At 34.5% G+C, this 16,446-nt stretch overlaps 1 protein-coding gene across 3 annotated transcripts in view; it reads right to left on the reverse strand.

Annotated features, from left to right (window-relative positions):
* Window positions 1-16,446, reverse strand: part of ADAMTS6 (ADAM metallopeptidase with thrombospondin type 1 motif 6) — a 236,129-nt gene that overhangs the window by 216,589 nt on the left and 3,094 nt on the right. For all 3 annotated transcript variants that reach the window (XR_008549246.1, XM_037529678.2, XM_054688138.1), the window contains exons 2-3: window positions 11,349-11,723; window positions 8,954-9,318 (exon numbers count right to left, since the gene is read on the reverse strand). Coding sequence is in view for 2 of the 3 variants with exons in the window: in XM_037529678.2 (XP_037385575.1) it covers window positions 8,954-9,318; window positions 11,349-11,445 (462 nt within the window). In the remaining variant the exon portion in view is untranslated. The remainder of the gene's footprint in view (window positions 1-8,953; window positions 9,319-11,348; window positions 11,724-16,446) is intronic.

The following is a 16,446-nucleotide window of genomic DNA, read 5'->3' on the forward strand; positions in this document are numbered from 1 at the left end:
TTACTCAATATAACAATATATTTTCCTGTTCTTTAAAAGAATGCTGAGGGGCCTCCTTGGTAAGACACAAGCTATGAAGCTATCTGCAGCTACTGCAGCACGAGTTTGATTCCAGCCAGCCAGGGAGCAGCCCACATGGCGCAGCAGACCTCTCCTGACTCATCTGCTGCTCCCCTCAGCAGTGTACTTCAATTTGCCTGTTCTGTTCCCCATTCTGTCTGTGGTGAATCCTCTTCGCGCCCCCCCCCTCACCCCACACCTCTGGCTTATACTCCAGCTCTTGTATGCATAAATAAATAAATCTTCAGAAAAAATATTTAAAAAAATAAAAGAATGTTGAAATATCTCTGTCTGCCATTTATTGTTCAAAACATGAAACATCATTTTTCCTCCAATCTTTTCAACAACTTTGTGAGATAGCAGAGACCTCTCTATGTTTGCTAGGACTAATTTCCTTTCCAAACTATACACACAACTGAACTACATCCTCTGGGTGTCAATAGCTTTGCTACTATGTGTTGACCAATAGAAAATGGACATATTGTTACATACCCAGTCCTTGAAAAGATTCCCTAGCAGAATTCTTTACTCTTGTCCCCACTGCTACTAAATGGAGTAAACCTCAAAGACTCAAGGCAGAGGGACATCAAAGAGGAAGTACCTGGTTCCCTGGGTGACCTCATGGAAAGTTGGTCAGTGTAGAAATTAACTTCTATTGTGCTAAACTATTAATACTTTAAAGCTCATGTTATACTAATAAATATAGCCCTCATTGATATACTCAAATACAACCCATCTCCAGTTAGCAGATGAAGTAACAAGCACAGAAGTTAAGAGGGTGCCCAATATTCAGAATTCAAACAAATCTCTGCTCTTATTCACAGTATTGCCTTACTTCTACTTACTAAGCCACATCCTACTCAGCTCAGTCATAGCTCCTCTAAAACTTTTTCTCTAACCCTGCTGGGGTAGCTTCATCCTCCTCTGACCTCCAACTGAGCTTATTATTGGTATCATCTGTTTTTAATTAATTTCACACTGCTTTGGAACATCTCAAGCATCTCAAGTCTTGAAACTATATTGAAATTTTATATAACTTTTCAACTGCATGTTTTATATTCCCAAATACACTATTTGCTTTGTAAAGGTAAAGGTTACGCTTCTTATTTCTCTGCATCAGTTACATCCATAGAGAGTGTCTCACGTAGTAAACATTTGCTGATTTAAACAAATGAGATAGCAAAAGTTATCTGCATCAAAAATAAAAACTTCTATTCTTACATAATAGTGTTTTCCTAAGTATGGCACAGGTGAGGATTGCTTTTAGTCCAAGTAATTTACCTTCTTCTACACTGGGTAAAACAAACTCTCTGGATGTATTTCCTCAGCTGCAAAAATGAAAGGGTTGGTGTAAATTAGTGGTTTTTAAAACAGCGCTCTGGGGAGCCCTAAGGGTTCCATAGAAGTGCCCTCAGAGGATTACCTCAGACAACAAAGGGAGACCTACATGATTTGGATTCCTGGGCTTAGGAATCAACTGAGCTTTTATTAATCTATATATTAAGTGACCACATAACATTTCATTTGAGAAAAGGGTTTCACCATTTAAAACCTTAAAATCATCTAGCGCAGATGATCTCTAAGGTCCTTCTGAATCTAAACCTCTATAGATTTGTTTAGAAAAACTCATGTTAAGTATCACATGTTTGGAAAGAAAGACAAGACATAATTAGAGCTGCTCTAACTCATAGACAAAGTTGGCAGCCACCTACACAAAATGAGGTAAGGAATGAAAAAAAATAAATAAGCAGTCCTTGGTTACTTCACATTATGGCTTGCTTTACTTTAAGAATAATAGTCCCCAAACTACAAGCAAATACTGATATTAATAATATGCCATTTAACAAACTCCAATGCCTAAACGTGAATAACATTTCCAGAAAGATAAACAATGCGACAGCAAACTAAGCACAGTTCCTGGAGAAGAGAGCATGAACTTGAAGTTTTGACAATAAGGAAGTATACCAAGTGGGGTCTAGAGTGCTGCCTGGAAAGAATAGAGCACTAAAGTCATGTCAAGCTGGATTATGAGTGGAAAGATGTCAAAGGGTTCCACACAAGAAACTCAAGTTGTTGGGGGAAAAGTCAGAAGTCTGATAAGTAAAGAAAATATTTAATTTCAAGAATGGAAAGACTCTGGAAGGGCAATCAGAAGACTTTATGTTATATGCTCTGTTAAGATGTTTACACACATAATCTCACTTAATCTTAACCCTTTTTAAAAAAAAAAAAAAGATTTATTTATCTATTTATACAAGCACTGGGTACAGTCAGAAGCGCGGGAGGGTGAGAGAATTCACCAGAGCCAGAGCGGGGAACGGAACAGGCAGACTGATGAAATACACTGCTGAGGGGAGCAGCGGGCACAACAGGAGAGGTCTGTTGTGCCATGTGGGACCCTCGCCAGCAGCTGGGGATTGAACCTGCACTGCAGAGGCTGGGGGCAGCCTCACAGCCCAGTGTTCAACCACTGCACCACCAGGGGAGGCCCTAATCTTAACCCTTTTGAAGTATTATCAGTTCCATTTTACAGAGGAAAAATTGAGACTGAGCAAAGTTATACAACAAACTCATTCAATAGACATTGGAGCCTGAACTCCTAACCATTATATTATAATTTCTGTGTCCTCAGAGGGTTTTGTCTGACTGTATTTATTCACTCACCCAACCTGTTATGAATGCCTATCACATGTCAGGTTTGAATCCCAGTTTAAGGAATATTAGCACAGATGGGCTCTTCAATCTCTGCCTTCTCAACTCCTTGACTTTATCTCCATTAAATATCTTGTTCTTCACTTTACCTTAAAAAGTCAGTCAAACCCTAGACTTCAGCATTATCAATATTTGCAACCCTGCCAGAAACTCAATTACAAATATCCCATCCTTCTATTTTTCCAATGGTGTGCACTTCTAGTATCCAACTCCAAGAATCGATCCTTTCATGCCCACCAGGACCCACTGATACAATAACATTTTCATTGTCTTTCACCTTCATCAGGTCTTTATTTTCTTCCTAATACAGCTTCAATTCCACCTTTAATTCCCTTCCCTGTTTCTCACTTCACTGAATTTATCTGACTAAATTACAACCTTGATTAAATTAAATGTGCTCTTCACAGGCATGACAATTACATTGCTTCTCTGAAATTCACATAGTATCATACTATCCTAGATAAACATTTCATACTTTCTCCTCTGTTTTTAATCCCTCAATACTTCATTTTTCCATCTTTCATTCCAGTAGACATCACATAACCTCTGACAGCCAAAATACTCACCTACCTGCATCTCAAGTCCATATAATTTATTTTGATACTTGCTTTTATGGTTGAATCATCTATTTCCCTAGGTAAGGACAATTATTCCACTTATGCAGATGATTGCATCCCTTTTCATTTAGTCAGGAAATCAGTAAAGAAATGTCTCTACATAATTATTCCCATCTTTATCAAACAAAATAAAACCTCTTCTCACCTCCACTTCTGCCTTTAGCAACAACTGATCATTTCCTTGCTTCTCCAAAATAATTGGCTGTATACACTTTTCACTTCTCATACTCCTTATATCTACTTCATCAAGTTTTTGCCTCTCTTCCAAAGCCCACCATGACTTTACCAAAACTGTCTTTTTCTTAAGGTCACCCATTACCTGCTTATTGATAAAAACAGTCACTTCCTAGTCCCACTCTTATTTTGACTCAACAGCAGTTTTCTTTTGAAAAACCGCCTTATCTTTCTTTTAGAATATTTGCCCAGTTTTTCTTCAACTTTCTTACTCTTCTGTCGTTTCCTCTCTCCACCACATCTTTCTGACCTCCTTTACCCATTGCAACATCAAAAGATTCAATACTTAGAACTTTATTTTATCTACATTCTTCCCTAAACAATCCCACATGAATTACTGGCTTTAACTGTCATCTAAATGTGTTGATCACTCCCAAGTTTATAACTCCATAATTCACATTTCCTTCTCATACTCCAGACTTGCACATCCAGTACCCTATACAGCATTTCAAGTTTAATATCCCCAATTGAGTTTACAACATATATCACCCCTCCAACCTATCCCTCCTATATCTTTTCTATTTCAGTTAATGTCTGAGTCTTTCTCATATCAATTGACAGTTGCTGTATTCTTCTAGTCGCTCAGATTCAAGCTTGGAGTCATCATTGATTATTATCTTGTGTCTTCTAAAACCTAACATCTGATCCCCAGTTTTCTTCTAACCTCACCTTCCATTACTCACCCACTTTTTACTTAGTTCTAGTGATAGTAATCTTTTGCTGTTGCTTACTTTCAGTTCAGATCCCTATACTGGAAGATTTCCAACCAGAAATTTTATACCTCAGGTGTCAACATTTCCTTATTTCCCTTAAAGTCTTTGCCCAGTATTTATTCCATCTTCACACATCTCATTACCCTATGTAGTATGGTTTTTGCATATTCCTCTTATTGTGAATCTCCTCCACAAGAATGTAAGGTATAAGTTAGGGATTTTTGTTTTGTTCACTATTACATTCCTAGCACCTATAACAGAACAGTGCCAGGTACTTGTAAGTATTTGGTGAAGGGGTGAATAAATAGTAGGAAAGGACAAAGGCAACTCTGAGTTGCCTTTAGAGTCATAAAGTCTAATGATGTCACAGATCTGATCTTTTCTAACTAGTATAAAATCTTAAGTATATTCAGAGAGATTTAGTATATTCAGAGAGTATATTCAGAAAGATTGTCATAAAATAAAACTAAATATTACAAAAGGAATAATAAAAGATCTCTTAATAAATCAGAAATATGAGTACTCTAATATTTAAATTAATTGAAGGAGAAGAAGACAAAAATCAAAGCAACTTTAAAAACAGACATAAATCAGAGACATCCTGCAGGGGAGGAGGAGGGAGAGGGATCAGAGGGAGAGAGGGAGGAGCACAGGGGACTGAGGTGATGGTGCACGGATGCATTGGTGAAGGAAACTCTATGGGGACTACAACTGAGGGAGTGGGGGGAAGCAAATATTGTTTTAAAATGAACAATGATGTAAAAAATAAAAAATAAAATTAAAATAAAAAATAAAATAAAAAAGCAATCTCAGAATTTAGAACAAAAAAAAAGAGATAAGAGAAAGAGGAACATTTACAAAAAGGGTGATGGGTACCTGAGGAGAAAATTATTAAGGATTTTTTTTTTTAATTTCTCTAAGCTGAAGAGGGATCTTTTAACTGAAAGTACCCATCAAATATCAAGTAGGGATAAAAAAAAAAAAGAAGACTGACAGTTTGTCATATTATTCAAAAGTTCTTGAAACAGGAAGGAAAAGGAAAAGATCGTATCACTTCTACTGAGGAAAAAAATTTTAAGAAGAACAAGAAGCAAATTTCTAGGGCCTCCCCGGTGGCACAATGGTTGAGCGCTGGGTTGCGAAGCTGCCCGCAGCTTCTGCAGCGCCGGTTCGATCCCCTGTGGCTCCCTGGCCACCGGAGGAAGGTCCCACATGGTGCGCAGACCTCTCCTGCTGCCCGCTGCTCCCCTCAGCAGTGCACTTCAGTCTGCCTGCTCTGCTCCCCGCTCTGGCTCTGGTGAATTCTCTCACCCGCAGGCGCTTCTGACTGTACCCAGTGATTGTATAAATAAATTAATAAATCTTAAAAAAAAAAAAGCAGATTTCTATCTGCCATCTCAAGTGAATCAACGCTGACTTTTTTTAATTTTAAAATATTTTTCTAGATCTAAAACGAAAGAGATAAATGTGATGCCCCCTTATTTCCTTTTCTCAATTCTACCAATCATGGTATTGAAGAAAAATTATTTTTTTAACCTAGAATTCCACACTGAGCTATATAACTAACCAAACATGAAGGCAACATAACGTCACCTTTCAAAAAGGTAAGGACTCATAAAATCTTACTTCTCAGACACTTTTTTACGACGTAATTATTTTAAGATGTTCTCCAATTAAACAAGGACGTAAACTCAGAAAAAGGAAGAGGTAGAACTAACCTAAAGAAATCCCAACATGAGAGATGTGCAGTTGGTCAAGATATTAGCCAATAGACTCCAAGTAAAATGCCTGCAAAGAAGAATGGAACATATTCCAAGCAGTAATTATAAGTAATACGAAACTGAATAATATTGATCACTTGGTAAACAATTTTTTTTCTCAGTTAAAAAAGAAAGTAACTAGAGATCCCAGAAAAAAAACAAAAAAACGTGAATTAAGAAGACGAGGGTCCAAATACAAAGTAACCTAAAATGTGACATTATTTTGAAGAACTGATAGACTACAATGCTATTAACTTTGTCCTTTGACTAGGACAAGGGTTATAACAATGAAATTATGGGTGAGGAAATATGATTACAAATCACTCATGATCATGATCGCTGCATTGAAAACTATTTTATAGAGGGGCCTCCTTGGTGGCACAAGGGATTAAGATGCAATCTATGAAGCTCTCTGCAGCCACTGCAGAACGCGTTCGATTACCCCCGCGGGCCAGGGAGCAACCCACATGGCACAGCAGACCTCTCCTGACTAGCCCGCTACTCCTCTCAGCAGTATATTTCAGTCAATCTGCCTGTTCTTCTCCCCACTCTGTCTCTGGTTAATCCTCTCACCACCCCCACACACATATCTGAACTGTATTCCAGTTCTTGTATGCATAAATAAATCTTAAAATAAATAAATAAATAAAAACAGAATTAGTTAAAAGTGACAGCCTTTGGAAAGTAGAATTTTTAAAAAAAAGTCATTTAAGTATTCCATTTGATTAAAAATGTAACATGATACAAAAGAATGAAAAAGAGATGGATAAAAGTATGATATGGAATAGAACATTTACATAATCTCAATTTGTTCATTTACATAATCTCAATCATAACATTTACATAATCTCACTCTGTTCATAAATTTCTTATTAAGTGCCAAGAGGGAAATAGTAACTTTAGTAGACAAACATAGCAGGCCATTGTAAAACAGAAAGGTATTAACAAATAAAGCAAAGAGAACAAGAGGCAGAAAAGTTTCAGTGAGGAAGAAGTATCAACAGACAAAATTCTGCTACTCCCTTAAGTGTAGAGGAATTTTCCACTTTCAATCTTATTCTCACTTTTTACTACTCAATGTCTTTCACAATTTCACATCACATATTAATGGCTCTCAAATTACCTGTTCTCAGTTAAATTCCTTTCTAAATTTCAAAGTTATATTTTCCAAATGTCAACTAGATATCTTGAGCCTTTATTTCTTCATTCCTCACATTTACTATAACAAAACCACTGTGTTCATTTTCCACTCCAATGCAGCAATCCTCTGTCATTTCCTTTCTTAACTAGTATTTTATAAACACCCTCTCCCAAGGCAGAAATCCCACGTATCATCAATTACTTTCTCTCCTTTAGCCCAGAGTCAATTCAATCTTATTGTATTTCAATTTTTAAAATATTATTAAATATTGACTATCTGTTCTATTAGATGTCCAAAAAGATTAATACTCTAAATTTTCTCACCAAAATGTGGTTCAAATTAATTCTATTTTTTTCCATTCCCAGTGCATATTCTACAGATAGGTCTTCATTATCTCCTACATGTTCTAACTCACTTTCATATCCAATCACTCCTCTTTCTTCAAATCTCACAACATAATCAGTCTCTTTCTAAATTTCAAATGTATACATTTCACCATCCTGTTGAAACTATCATGGCATAATTAAGGTAAAAACCAAATTTAAATGGCTTGGTCAATGATTAAGAAGAGTATTTTTCTATCATATTTAACAGTGTCATTTTAACATATGAGAAATTTTAAAATATTTATTTTGGATAACTTATCTTTTATTCAAAAAGATAAATTTGTTTTGTATATAAAACCTAACTCTGCTTACAGATAAAGAAAGTCGTAATAAATATTTGCAATGTGCATATTTATAGGGACTAAACTCAAGTCTTAAAATATAAGTAATCATTTTGACTTACAAAAAGTTACAGCGAATGCAACTTTTCTAAACAAATTATCATATACACCTATAATGAAAATTATCCACCACTGTGTAGTTTTTGATATTCCTTTTAAATTTAGAATTTATTTAAATCCAATTCTAATTATGTGGGTTTTTTTTATATTGAAGTATGAATGAGGACATACATGTGACAAAGTAAGGAAGAAAATATGACATGGCCATCAAAATGTTTGCACTCTTTTAGACAGATGAAGTCTGAATAAGTTACAAAGAGTAGAGAAAATGTAGGAATATGCTTTGTGGTGCAACCATTAATATGTGCAGTCTTGACCTGTATATTTATCATTAGACTAGAATGGATGCAAATGCCTACCTATACCTGTATGTTTAATCGATATTCTGAGTAGATAAGATTTATTATCAATATCCAGATAACTATTGAAAATCATTTTAAAAGAGATGTTGGTATAAAATACTTTGCTTAAAAAATGTACAACCATAAGTAGGTTGTACATAATTTTAAACTACTACCTAATAGAGAAAGATATTATAAAAGGAACTTAAAGAGGCAATTGTGTCATTGTTTCCAAGCCTCATATAGAAACATATAGATATAGATATACATACCCTTAAACTCCCATCAATGACTGAATTTTATTTTCGCATAAAGATACCTTATTTGAACAGGAAAATCTAAAAGGAAACCTGAAGTTTCATTCTTCTACTGAAAATACAGGGTTTTAAAAGCTGTCCTTATTTTGAAAAGTCAATCAAACATTATCAAAAAGACTACCAAAAGCAAAAGCAGCAGAAATAAAAAATGATACCTCCCCTACTTAAACCACATATTTATATATATACATAATGTTTTAATCTGTGGAAAGACGTTTACATTGCAAATTTACTTCTCCATCAGAAATTTAAAATTATAATATCTACTTACCAACCCAATACAGTTGCTTAAAGCCACTTTAGTTGTACTACGTTGATCTTGCAAGTATCCTGTGTAATGACAGTTGTCTAAAAAATCATGTTTCCACTGGGGTCCATCTTTTCCCCAGTATTCTACTGTAAAATGTTTGGACACAAAATCTGTGTTGAGAGTCAAGTTTAGGTGAAAGTGCTTGCCATAGGCTGAAAGTTTAAAAAATAACTTAGATACTGCCTGCTGTGGATCAATAGGGTCCATACTCCGTCTTCTCCTGGAGTGTTTATCATTTTTCACAGTAAAGCTGAGAAAAGCTCCATTTTGATCAACCCTTATTGGTATAGTTAGCTGGTAGTGTTCTAGATAAGTCAGGAATTCCTCTTTGAAATCACAAGGCAGAGAATCCAGAAAAAACACATGGAAGAAAAGAAAATTTAACAGAACAAAGAAGTAGCAGTATAAATGACAATGATATCAATTAAAACTATGCATCATTATATGTGCAGTATCGATTAAAAAGTTACATTAAATAAAATCAAAGTGTAAAAGTTTACAATCTAAATATGAATTAAGTTCTAATTGATACATTCCTCAAAATATATTAAAATTAATTTGAAAGGCTTACTTTTAAAATTTAATTTAAAAATATGGATTCTAATAACAAAATTCTATGGGAAAAATGAATATTTTATTTTGAAGTAAAAAACTGAAAAGTACACATATGTAAAAAAATAGTTTAATAGAAAATCTGTTCGTGAAGGTTTTCTAAGAGTCCATATAGAATCTCTATAGCCTTATAAATATATATTTTTTAATCATCAGTTGGAATGTAAAAAACTGCAGCCACTTTGGACAAAAGCCTGGCAGTTCCTTAAAAGGTTAAACATGGAAATGGCATCTAACCTAGCAATTCCACTCCTAGATATGTACCCAGCAGAAATGAAGACACATATCCATGCAAAAGCATTCAGAGACATTATTCATAATAGTAAAAAGGGGGAAATAATCTGAATGTCCATCAATTGATAATCAAATAAGTAAAACGTGGTATGTTGACAAAGTGGGATATTATTCTGAAATAAGAAGGAAAGCAGTACTGATACATTCTATGACGTGAATAAATCTTCATAAACTGTCTTCAAAATCAAAGTTCACTATCTAACATTATGAGGACATTATGCTAACTGATAGGAGACAGTCACAAGTGATCACATAGTGTATGATTCCATTTACATGAAATATCCAGAATAGGCAAATCTCTGGAGACAGATGCAGATTATGGTTGCCTGGAGCTGGGAGAAAAGTTGATTTCAGTGGAATTTGGGGTAACTGATAATGGGTACAGGATTAATTGCTTCGTAAAAATGTTCTAAAATCCACTGGGATAAGAGTTGTACAACTCTGAGTATGCTAAAAAACACTGAATTGTACTCTTTGAATGGGTGAATCATAAGGTATATGCATTATATCTCAATAAAGCAGTTAAAAATCATCATGTTGGCAAAAATCAGAAAATTAAATATATTTTCCTCATTTAGGTTTATTAAATATTACCAATTTGTCCTCTTAACCACACCTTCCTTTAACTAGGTTTAGCATAAAGGGAAACCAAATACCTCACTATCTATAAATGGAGTTCACCCACAAATAAAATTCCCATGAAACCATAGCAAAATGTAAAAAAATTGAAAGATAGTGTTGATTTCATTACTTATAAATAAATGTTCTGACTTTGTTGATCTACTTTGAGAGCCACATTTTGTATATTAGGACTTATAGGCATGTACACCAATATATAATAGTCTCCAAAACCTGGCCCATCAAACCTAAAATAGTATTTTTCCATACATTCATGGGAGAGGAATCCAAAATGTATGCTTGCCAATCATTCTATAACTGAACCAGTCCATGGAAAACAAAATGACATTTGGGGGTCTCTGTTAAAAGACATTTTCTATGATCTTCTACCCAGGTTCTCTCCGTAAAACAAATTCCTAAGCTTGGAAAAGCATTTTTTTTACTAAGGTTCCATATTAGAATAGTGTTGTCTCAGAATTTGTCTGATTTCTTGCACTTTTTCAGTATAAAACTTTGGATTCTTTCTGAACATGATCCTGGCTGTAAACCCTAGAAATTAATGAGTTTCTGAAAATTTAGGATTTAGAAGTTGCCTGGATTTATTATCTTCTGAGAAAGAACAAGCAACTCTAAAATTCACTGGTTATTAAATACTAGTAGGACAAGGTAAACAGACTCTTAGGGCCTTTAGCAGTTATGAAAGTGAATTGACAAAGTACACTTCTCCTGTCACTACATATCTCAAGAAAGAGTCCACCCAAACTAAATATTCAGAACATTTTATTGTCATATTAAGAGCAATATTTGTCAGTGTCAAAAGCAGGAATCCTACCTTGAGAACTGTATGAAAGCCTGTGATCACTATGAAATTCCGATGAAGCCATGATGAGGCTCAAAATCCAGGTCACCGTCTTCCACAAAATTTCCATAATTTAGAAAACTGTTTGATTTTTTTGGAGGGCTACCTATGTGCTAGAGAGTCAATACCATACCAAAATCGAAGCATAACAATTTATTTCTTTAAAACTTCATGCAAATTAGTTATTAGATGGTCCACTGTTTAACAGGTACTTTTTTCCAACATCCCATACTTTCTTCTGTAACTGGATTCATTTTCTCGATCCAAAATGAAAAAAATAAAGATGGTAAAATTTTCATATGCAACATATAACGTTGATTAGCTACTAAAGTATGGCCATTTTTTAACCTAGAAAAACAAACAAAAAAATTTTTAGGTTAACTGAAAAATATCCTTATGGACAGATCTATATAGTTGAATGTTTGCCAAAAGACATATACTATAAAATAACTTAATATAGTCAAATTAAACCATTGCAGTTTTTTATAGTCTAAATAAACATTCACAAGACTAAACACAGAATTAGAAGCCTAAATGGTTAGCAGGATGCCAGAACTACTTAATCAAAGGAGGAATCTGAAGAGGAATCATAAAAATTCTTTTTTTTTAACTTTGAAGATAACAAAGTATGGGTACACGGAATAATCTCCTTTAAAAAAGAGAGAGACTTGGGCCTCCCCAGTGGCGCAGGGGTTGAGTGCTGGGTTTTGAAACTGCCTGCAGCCAGCGCAGCACCAGTTCGATCCCCGGCTGCTCCCCGGCCACCAGAGGAGGGTCCCACATGGCGCGAAGACCTCTCCTGCAGCCCGCTGCTCCCCTCAGCAGTGCACTTCGGTCCTTCTGCCTGCTCTGCTCCCAGCTCTGGCTCTGGTAAATTCTCTCATCCTCCCGTGCTTCTGACTGTACTGTGTTTGTATGAATGAATAAATAAATAAATAAATCTTTAAAAAAAAAAAAAAGAGAGAGACTGACTTCACAAAGTTCATTTTATGTAACATATTTTTAGTAACTCAGATCCAGACATTGATTTGTTCCTTTATGAGGCATCTATCACTTTTTCGTAAAGTACACCCATAAATGCATAATGACATTGGGCCACTGTCTGTGAGCAGACAGTAGCACAAACTAAATTTCTAAAAAGTTGAACCACATATATTGTAACCACTGACTTTATCTGGACATCTTGCATATGACATAAGGCAACAAATATGAGACAATTTCAACTCTCTAGAATGTAGCTGAAAAAAAATCCATTTCCTTAAAAGAAAAGAATTTTTTTAAAACTCATTTCAAATATCACATTTCAAATCTTATCGCAGGTATTGTCCTTTCTGCTTATAACTTCACTCAGTGTTCACAAATTCTTATTTTATGCAGAACACCAGGATTTCCTATCTAAACTTTAGAAGAAGAAAATCACACGGAGACTAGAAAGATTACTATTAGCACAAAAGTGAAAAAAAGGAAGGGAATTAAAAATAGCTTTAGAACTCTAAAGTAGTACATTTTATGGGAGAGGCAAATAGTCTTTCATAATTTAACAGTTTCTATTGTGTATATTAGTGTGTTATAGTTCAATATCTGATGTTCAAAATATGCCTGAGACAAGAATAAAGTGTTAAATCACTTTTAATATCTGAATGTAAAATAGAGAGCTACTCAAAAGATATTAGAAAGATTTTCATCCCAAATCCCTAATATATGGAATTATCAGCTTTTACATTTGTTAGTCAAAAAAAAAATAAAATAAAGGTACAGTGGTTAAAATAAAATCACTTTGGCATATAAAAGGATATTTGTCGTTAATTGGAAAATTAACTAATGTGGAATATTTCATTCACTATGGTACTAGAAATATTGGTTATTACACATATAAAACAATCACAACCATTTAAATATCCTGATATCTGTTTCTACATGTTATTTATTTGCTACAGTTTTTGAAATCTAGTTCATTAATCAACAACTGTTGTCTTAGTACATGTTATAAATGATGACATAACAACATGGGAAAATAGAAAAGATTAAGCCTTATCTTTTGGGAGGATATAATCTAAGTAACCAAGAAAAAAATGTAAGGCAGATTGACATATGCCATTATAAAGTTATGAAAGGTATTACAGGAGCTCAGATAAGGGAGATGACGTCTGAGTCAGAGACAGATGGGTCGAGGAAAGTTTACGAAAAAAAGTAACATTCAAGATAGGCCTAAAAAATGAACAGAATTTCAGAAGTCAGACTACTGGAGGCAATTATCACAAATTTAAAAAATAGTCTACAAAGTTTAGTCAGCAAAAATTGAAAATAGTATTACCAATAATACCATGTTTTGTTTTCATGCAGGAGACTAACAGGTAATAACTGGAAGGTAGTTTAAGGTGAGACCAAAAATAAAGAGAACTTTCCATGCTACTTCTTTTAATATCCACAACAATCTTGTAAAGTCAGTATTATTGTCCCTTTTCATGTAGACTCTAAGATGGTCCCAGTGATCCTGTTTCTTGATATTCATATCCTTGTATAATCTCCTTCCCCTGATTAATTTAATGCTAACCAACAGAATACCTCAAACTTGAGGAGATGTCACTTCCATGATTAGATTACAAAAGATTCTGACTTCTATCTTACTAGTAGACTCTCTCCCTTGTTGCATTTGATGAGGTAAGCTGCCATAGGAGATACTCACAAGGCAAGGAACTGAAAGCAACTTCCAAATAACCACTGGTAAGTAATTGAGGACCCTCAATGCACAGCCTGCAAGAAAATGAATTCTTGCCCCTAATATATGAGCTTAGAAGCGGATCCTCCCGCCCCATTCAAGCTTCTGAGAACCCCAGTCCTAGCCAACACTTTGACAACAGTCATGCCCAGGCTCTTGAACCACAAAAGCTGTGAGATTAAAAAAAATTTATGTTATTTTAAATTACTTAATTTATGGTGAAGCTTTCTTTTTGAAGTAATTGATAACTAATGTAGCTGCCAATTTGGATAAAGAAGTTGAAGCTCATCAGGTAAGACACCTAGAGAACAGCAAAGCTCAGAGTCATACACAAGACTATCCAGCTTCAAAATCTACATACATTCTTTCTATTATTACCAACTCCCCATATCCAATAAGATATTTATAAATTGTATAGGTTAATTCAGGTGAATAGTTTCAAGCAACTTTATACACAGTAATTGTTTCATCTCAAAATTCCTTTTAAAATGATTTAGACTAGATAGTAGGCACTATATATCCTTTCTCAGGCAAAAATCTATGAAGAGATTAAGTCACATCATAGTCAGTAAAACTAATGAAAGGAATTCAGTTACCTTTATTTCCAAATATTTATATACAGTCTTCCTACTCCAAACCTTCCCATGAGATACTAAAGTATAATTGTTGCTTCATGAACAACACTCACTTTTCACTTTATTTTTTTCAGATCATTTGAGTGGTTTGCACAATAGTATCTTATATTAAATGAGTCTCTCATATCCTCCAAATTAACCTCCTTTTAAAGAAGAAAATATAATTAACACATTTGAATTAATTTTGATAGGATTCTACTGAATCATTGATCTTTTTTTTTTTTTTTTTCCTGTTTTCTTGGGCACTGAAACTAATGATAAACTCACAATATAGTTTAGGGAACAATTTTTTTACCATAGAAAAACTTCCTGACCTTCACAGTTTTGTAAACCCCACTCTTAACATTACTAGCACTGACCTGTAAACACCCCAAGTTAACTAAGCCAGTAGCTTTGAAGAAAAAAGTAATATGGAACTACTTGGCCAGAAGCAAACTAACATTTGATTTAAGGTCTTGTAGAAAAAGAGCAGTGGTGCTCAGTAGAAAGAACAGGAGTTTTGAAGTTAAACAAACCAGAGCTACAGTCTGAGTTCCACCACAAGCTACAGTATTTGGCACATGGGCACTCAAAAAATTTGGCTTCCCTTCACCTTTCTCAGTCCTTCCTCACTCTACTTTTTTTCCCAAGCCTTTCCTTCCAGTGAAGAAACTTAACCTTAAGTAAACGAGTTAACTCAAGTTCAACTACAATCCACAACTAACATCTAACCAGTATTTGTCACTTACACAATAAAAATGAATGGGTTAACTGAGATCTGAATTGACTGGAAAGGAATCTGGACCTCACAAGCAAATATGTATAGGCATTGGCTTTCCAGGTATAGTTTCCAAAACTCTGACTAAAGTTAAAATATGACATAATTGCCCAGAAATCACAATGCACAAACTATTTGCAGTTTATAGTAGTAGAATTATTATGTTGTAGAAGGCACAAAGGCTTTGAGTACTGGCTCAACTCCAAGTTATTTAACCTATTTGGATATGTTTCTTCATCTATAAAACTGTGATAATATCTACCTCACAGAAACTTGGTGAGAGATTAAATTAGATTACACAAGATATAAGTGTCTGCACACTTCGCTTTAATGACTAAATAAATATTAGCGCCTTCCCCATTCATTATCTTATTCATCATTTTTCAAAGGTCTTCCTTCAGAAATCGTTCCATGTTCCTCTTACTCCCCCCAAAATGTAGAATAGCTGGATAAGATGATACAATCAATCAACTGGCTGTCTTATCTTTTAGAGCAAACAGTAAAGAATTTAGGTCATGATAACTGGGCTTACAACTATTTTAAATTTGAAAACAGAATAATTAAAACTTTCATTTTACTTTAATTTCACACATACTTCTTTTCACTTATAAAAGTAAGTGAAAGGATCTTTTACCTGCTTGCATAGATTAAAGCTACACTAGCTAAACAGAAATAAGATCAGACAACTTTATTACAGTGATCCCCTCAGCAGTCTGCTCTGATAGAAGGGCACTTACTTGTCTTTTTCCTCTATCATCTTTACTTCCCACTCAAGTGATCTGGGAGTAAGCAAGGTCATAATTTCCTCCCCTGAACTATTATTATGGAGCTAAGAGCTTGTATAACATCCTTCTCAACTTCTTTCATCCATTTTAACTCTAGTTATTTAGTTTAAGACTGATTTGGTCTTTCAGAAGAACCAACAATACTATGCTCCCCGTGGGTACTTAATTTTATATG

This window comes from Talpa occidentalis, unplaced genomic scaffold, assembly GCF_014898055.3.
Source record: "Talpa occidentalis isolate TD23 unplaced genomic scaffold, MPIMG_talOcc4v2.1 talOcc4.6, whole genome shotgun sequence".
Lineage (NCBI taxonomy): Eukaryota > Metazoa > Chordata > Mammalia > Eulipotyphla > Talpidae > Talpa > Talpa occidentalis.